The 7,559-nt window shown below is 38.3% G+C and overlaps 1 protein-coding gene across 1 annotated transcript in view; it reads right to left on the bottom strand.

Moving 5' to 3' along the window:
- Nucleotides 1-6,748, bottom strand: part of CUNH20orf202 (chromosome unknown C20orf202 homolog) — a 26,679-nt gene extending 19,931 nt beyond the window's left edge. The window contains 1 exon segment of the mRNA XM_006922022.1: nucleotides 6,727-6,748. Coding sequence (XP_006922084.1) covers nucleotides 6,727-6,748 — 22 coding nt within the window.
- Nucleotides 6,749-7,559: the final 811 nt, after the last annotated feature.

The following is a 7,559-nucleotide window of genomic DNA, read 5'->3' on the forward strand; positions in this document are numbered from 1 at the left end:
TCCTAACAACAAGTACCTCAAATGGAAAAGAATTAAGTGCTCCAACCAAAAGATAGAGGTGGCTGAATGGATAAGAAAACAAGACCTCTACACATGCTGCTTACAAGAGACTCACTTCAGATTAAAAGACACACAGACTAAAAAGGAGGGGATGGAAAAAGATATTGTCTTGATGGACCTAGAGGATATTGCACTGAATGAAATTGGTCAGATAGAGAAAGATAAATATCACATGATTTCACGTTCATGTGGAATCTAAAGAACAAAATAAACGACAACAACAAAAGTAGAAATAAACTCAAAGATACAGAGAATATTTTGAGGGATACTAGATGGAAGGAGTTTGGGGAGGAAAAAGAGGGCAAAGGGATTGAGAGATGCAGGTGGATGGTTGCAGAGTAGACACGGAGATGTAGAGAATAGCATAGGGAAGATGGTTAATAATGTTGGAATGAATATTTGGGGGGAAGGAGGGGTGCTAGATTTCGTGGAGTGAGTGCTTTGTGAGTTGTGTGGATCTCTGATCAATATGCTGTACGGCTAAGGCTGGTATGTTGTCTGCCAACAATAAATGAAAAAAACTCATTGAATTGTGTAATGTAAATGCAGGCAACTAGTTGTCTATAATATTTCAATAAAAACAACAAAAAAAGAATTACTCTAAATGTAAATGGATTATATCCTCCAATGGAAGGATGGGGGGCGGGAAAAAAACAAGACTTACCTATATGCTGCCTACAAGAGATTCGCTTTAGATGTAAGGACACATATAGACTGAAAGTGAAGGAATGGAAAAAGATATTCTGTGCAAATGGAAACCAAAGAAAGCTAGAGTAGCTATACCTTTATCAGACAAAATAGACTAAAGCAAAGCCTGTGATAAGAGATAAAGAAGGGAATTATATAATTATAAAGGGGTCAAACCAGGAAGAAGATATAACATTTGTAAATATTTATGCACCCAATACATGAGCACCTAAATATAAAAAGTAAATATTTATAGATCTAAAAGGAGAAATAGATAGCAATATAATAATAGTATGAAACTTCAATATCTCATTTACATCAATGGATAGATAATCCAGACAAAAAAATCAATAAAGAAACATCAGTCTTAAATGGCATCTTAGATTAGATGAACATGACAGATATTTACAGAACATTCCATCTAAAAGCAACAGAATACACATTCTTCTCAAGTGCACATGTTACATTTTCCAAGATAGACCATATGATAGGCCACAAAACAAGTCTTAATAAATGTAAGAGGACTGAGTCATATCAAACATCTTTTCTGATCATAATGATACAAAACTAGAAATTAATTACATAAAGAAAATTGGAATATTCACAAATACATGGAGATTAAACCACATGCTATTGAATAGCCAATTGGTCAAAGAATAAATCAAAAGGGAAATAAAAAATACCTTGAGATAAATGAAAATGAAAATATACTATACTTTAAGAGATGCAGCAAAAGCATGTCTAAGAGGAAAGTTCAGAGCAATAACGCCTACCTCAAAAAACAAAACAAAACAAAAGTCTGAAATAAACAACCTAACTTTACACCTCAAGGAACTAGAAAAGAAGAACAAACAAAATGCAAAGTTGAACGCCTACCTCAAAAAACAAAAGGAACTAGAAAAGAAGAACAAACAAAATGCAAAGTTGGTAGTAGGAAAGAAATAACAAAGATTAGAGCAGAAATAAATGAAATAGAAACTAAAATGACAATAGAAAAGATCAGTAAAACTAAGAGCTAGGTCTTTGAAAAGATAAACAAATTTGACAAATCTTTAGCTAGACTCACAAAGAAAAAAGGGGACTAAAATAAAATCAGAAATGAAAGCGGTGTTACAACGGATACCACAGAAATGCAAAGGATCATAAGAGAATACTATAAACAGTTATATGCCAAACAAATAGGACAACCTAGAAGAAATAGATATATTCCTAGAAACATACAACCTACTATGACTGAGTCATGATGAAATAGAAGATTTTAACAGACTTAGTACTAGTAAGGAGATTGAAGCAGTAATCAATAATCCGTCAACAAACTAAAGTCCAAGACCAAATGGCTTAACTGGTGAATTCTACCAAATGACCAAAGAATTAATATCAATCTTCCTCAAACTCTTCCAAAAAATAGAAGAGGAGGGAACTCTTCCAAACTTATTTCACAAGGGCAGCATAACCAGACAAGGATGCCACAGAAAATAAAATTACAGACCAATATCTCTAATGAACAAAAATCCTCAACAAAATATTAGCAAACCAAATTCAACAATACATTAAAAGGATCATACATTACGATCAAATGGGATTTATTCCAGGGATGCAAGGATGGTTCGACATCTGCAAATCAATGTGATACACCACATTAACAAAATGAAAGATAAAAATCATTTGATCATCTCAATAGATGTATAAAAAGCATCTGAGAAAATTCAACATCTACTAATGATAAAAACTCTCAACGAAGCAGATATAGAGAGGACACAGTCTAATGGGGACTATCTTACACCATACACAAAAATAAAGGCCATAGATAACAGCCCACAGCTAACATCATACTCAATGGTGAAAAGTTTAAAGCTTTTCCTCTAAAATCAGGAACAAAATGAGGATGCCCATTCTCACCACTTTTATTCAACATAGTATTGGAAGTCCTAGCCAGAGTAATTAGGCAATAAAAAGAAATAAAAGCTATCTGAATTAGAAAGGAATGACTGAAACTGTCACTATTTGCAGATAACATGAAATTATGTATATAAAACCTTAAAGACTCTATTGAAAACTGTTAGAATGAATAAATAAATTCAGTAAAGTTAAGGATACAAAATCAATACTCAAAAATCTCTTGTTTCTATACTCTAATAACAAACTAACAAAATGATAAATTAATAAAACAATCTCATTTACAGTTACATCAAAAATAATAAAATACCTAGTAATAAATTTAACTAAGGAGGTGAAAGACCAGTATATTGAAAACTACATGACATTAAAGAAAGTGACTGAAAGACACAGATAAATGAAAGATATTTTGTACTTGTGTATTGGAAGAAATAATATTGTTAGAATGTCCATACTACCCAAAAGCAATCTACGGATTTAATGAAATCTCTGTCAAAATTCCACTGCCATTTTTTCACAGAATTAAAACAAACAATTCTAAAATTTGTATGGAAACATAAAAGCCCTTGAACAGCCAAAGTAATCTCAAAAAGAAACAAAACAGACCAAAAAACAAAAAACCAATGTTAGAGGCATCATGCTCTCTGATTTTAAACTATACTACAAAGCTATAGTAATTAAAATAGTATGGTATTAGTATAAAAACAGACATATAGATCAATGGAACAGAATAGAGAGCCCAGAAATAAACCCATGCCTATATGGCCAATTAATTTACATCAAAGGACCCAAGAATGTACAATGGGGAAAGGACAGTCTCTTCGATAAATGGTGATGGGAAAATTGGGCAGCCACATGCAAAAGAAAAGAAAAAGTAAAAGAAACTGGACTATTATCTTACACCACACACGAAAGTTAACTCAAACTGGATTAAAGACTTGAACATAAGATCTGAAACCATAAAATTCATAGAAAAAAACCTAGGCAGTAAGTTCCTTGACATAGGCCTTGGTGATGATTTTTTTAATCTGATACCAAAAGCAAAAATAAATAAGCAGGACTACATCAAACTAAAACGTTTCTGCACAGTGAAGAAAACTATCAACAAAATGAAAAAGTAACCTACTAAATGGGAGAAAATAATTGCAAATCATATATCTGGTAAGGGGCTAATATCCAAAATATATAAAAAGCTTATACCACTCAATAGCGAAAAACAAACCATCTGATTAAAAAAAATTGGCGGATCTGAATAGACATTTTTCCAAAGATGACATGCAGATGGCAAACAGGTACATGAAAAAGTGCTCTACATCCCTCATCAAGGAAATGCAATTCAAAACCACAATGAGATATCACCTCACAAATGGCTATAATGAAAAAGACAAAAAAAACAAGCATTCATGAGAAAAAGGGAATCTTTGTGCACTCTTAGTGGGAATGTGAATTGGTACAGCCACTATGGAAAATAGTATAGAGGTACCTCAAAAAATTAAAAATAGAACTACCACATGATCCAGCAATTCTACTTCTTTGTATTTAACCAAAGAAAACAAAAACACTAACTGGAAAAGATATATGCACCTTTGTGTTCATCGCAGCATTATTTTATAATAGCCAAAATATAGAAACAAGATAAGTGTCCATCGATGGCTAAATGGATAAAGAAATTGTGTTATATTTATATATTCAGCCATAGAAAGAATGAAATCTTGCCATTTGTGACAACATGGAAAGAATGAAATCTTGCCATTGTGACAACATGGTGAAATAAGTCAGACAAAGACATATACCATATGATCTCTCTTATATGTAGAATCTATAAATGAATAAATAAATAAACAAAACCAAGCTCAGAGATACAGAGAACAGATTGGTGATTGCCAGAGGTGAAGAGTAGGGGGTGAGAGAAATTTTTTTTTAGCTTAAAATAAATTGAAAAAAGAAAAAGCAGAAAAAACTGAGTTTGGCAGGATATTCTTAGTGAAAAGGGGTGTTCTGAGGTCAACAGTGAATGGGAAATGGTTGACAAGGCTTAAATAGGTTTCTTTACAGGAAGACTTTTCAGGCCAATATACATTGCAAATCTCAGAGAGGGTAAGAAATTATTCAGCATTTCTTAAATTCACTTGACTCCAAAACTCATGTTTTACAAAGTTCCTATTTCTATTTATAAAAATTACAGAAATATTGTGAATGACAAGATACAGTGGATGATACAAATAAAGTATACAATGTAGTTCCCGTCCTTCCTTCAAGAAAGACATAGTATTGCTGGGGAAGCGAAGCTTATAAATATGCATAAAACAATGATTGACACGTCACATAGCACAGTAGAATTTTAGGTAAAATAGGCAGTCAGAGAACAAAATACCAGTGTGGTTTGAGATACCTGGAACTGAGATGAGAGAAAAGGTATAAATTAAGATGGGACTTGAAAAAGCAGGGCAATGGAAAGGCCCCTAAGTGGGTGCGGTGGTGGTGATGATGGTAAACAAAAACAGACAGAGGAATGAGTGAGGAAGTGGGCAGGCAGCCTTGCAGAAATCTGACTTCCCATTTGCTCAGAAAGACCCATCAAATGAGTTTTAATGGATAGCCCATATACAGCTGAAATTATAAACTACTTTTATGTATCTTCTTTTTAAGCACAAATGATTACTAGTAATCCATTCTGGACTAGCTTTTCTTAGGAGAAAATAATATCAATGACAAACATGTCAATTACATATCAAGAAAGGCTTCAGGGGTACCTCAGGCAGCCTAAAAGTACTCTGTTCTTCCTCATATCCACAACGCCTTATCCACAATTCCGAAATCCAAAAACTCCGAGAACTTTAAGTTCATTTTCCCAACTCATTTTGTGGTAAAACCTTTCCTGAAATGATGAGAAGCCTATGATCAGTTTATAATCTTTATTTATCCCACTTAGTGTGAATATCCATTAATTTTGGAATGCTGCCTAGACCCCACTGAAGCGTTCTAAAAATTGCAGTATGTATATCCTGTCATCTCTTTAAACTCTTAAAACTTCTAAATTCTGAGATACAGGGTCCCTAATAAAGGACTAGGGACCTAGCATTCTTATTTATACCCTAGATTTATGCTGTCTGTGAAAAAAAAGGTTTGCTATGTAGCACAGCCTATGGTGGACTCTGATTTAAAGGGGAAAAATTAGGTGTTTGATAAATATTTGCTTATTTTCTCCATTCTCTAATAAATATTAATCTAGGACCTCCTATGTGTTGGCTGCTTTTCTAGTCCCTAGAGATATAGCAAGGAGGGAAACAGGTAAAGCTTTTCTGCTTCTCAGCACTTATTTTTTAGTGGGGATGATAATAAACAAATAAAGATAAGCTAATGTCAGGTGTTGATCAATACTATGAGAAAAATTCAGAGTTAAGAAGCAAAGGGTGCTGGAGCGCCGCTATTTTTAGAAGGATGGTCTGTGAAGGTGACATTTGAGCAAAGGCTTGAAGGGAGCAAGATAGTGAGCTCTGGAGATATCAGGAAGAAGAGCGGCCGGGGCAGAAGGATCAACACTGGCAAAGGCTCTGAGGCAGGACTGTGCATGACTGAGGGAGGGCACTGCGAGTGCTTTACAGGGAGTATCTCAGCAAATCCCAGTAACCCTTACGAAGTCCATTTCACACAGGAGGAAATTGAGCTCCAAGAGGGGAGCCTTTTGCATGAGAGTACACAGCTGTGAGTGGCGGCGCTGGGATTTGCTTGGGAATCTGGTGCCACAGCTAACTTTCCTTCCAAGTCTCTAACAACAGGCTAGGTTTCTGGAAGGCAGGAAGAGACTGAAGCCTTCCCAACCCTGGAGGTCCTGCCCAGGTCCCCACCTCTTCCAAGGTCCAGGCATTTGGCTTCCAGGGTGGCCTCTGCTCTCCTGGTTGTTGAGGACTGCACAGGCATTTGCAGTAGGACAGGTAAGTCCCTCGGATGAGGTGGCTTGAGGAGTCAGGACAGGACTCCTCATCTGCCTCTGCCAAGCCTCTTAAAGGCCCCAGAGCCTGCGTTTTCGTGATCTCATTAGCAGAGGCAAACCCTGAGACTCACAGAGGTGAGACGACTTACCCGAGGCCATGCTGGTGGCCATCGAGTCGTCCCAGGAACCCATGATCTTCAGACCAAACTTTTCTTTGGACTTGGCTTAGGCCCCCAAAGAGGGAGTGTCTCTTTATCTCTTGTGCTCTAGGCACCTCACTTGATTAACCTTAATCTGGGTCCTGTAAAGGAAAGGAACAGAGTGAAAGTTACCACCTACCTGTTCACTCGCACCCGCCGCGCTGGTCTCCCGCGGGACCAAGAGAACACCTTGTGCACCTACCTCCCTGTCCCACTGGGAAAGAAGAGCAGGGGAAAAGGTAGTGCTGGGGGGTTCATCCAAAGCCTTCCTTCAGTCTTCAGGTGGCGCCCTTGAGCCACGGAGACGCACGCCATCTGCGAAAACTGGACCTAAGGACTTGAGTCCTACCTGGGGGCCGTGTGTTGAGGCCCAGGGGGGCGAGGTGAGAGGGAGAGTTGGTCGGGAAGGAGGCGTCTGAGCTTGGTTAAGTCTGGGGTCCTCAGCTGGTGGGGAGAGGCAGGTGGCGGGGGAGGGGTCTTCTTCAGCACCCACCCCTACACCCCGCCCCTGCGGCCCCGCACCTCGCGCTTGAAGCTTCAGTTACCTAAGCCCGCAGATGAGCCCTAAGGGGAAGAAGAGATGAATGGAGCTGTGTCCTCCCACCTTTACCCGGGTCTCTTACCCTCCTCCCGGTCCCTCCCAGCGCTAACTCTCCGGGCTCCCTCGCCGGCCGCGGGCGGAGCTCGATCGACTGCGCTCAGCGATCTCCGGCTCCCGCCCCCTCCCTTGTCCCTCCTCCCTGGAGCCGCCAGCTGCCGCGGCCGCCGCCGGGCCGCCCCGC

This window comes from Pteropus alecto, unplaced genomic scaffold, assembly GCF_000325575.1.
Source record: "Pteropus alecto unplaced genomic scaffold, ASM32557v1 scaffold45, whole genome shotgun sequence".
Taxonomy (NCBI): domain Eukaryota; kingdom Metazoa; phylum Chordata; class Mammalia; order Chiroptera; family Pteropodidae; genus Pteropus; species Pteropus alecto.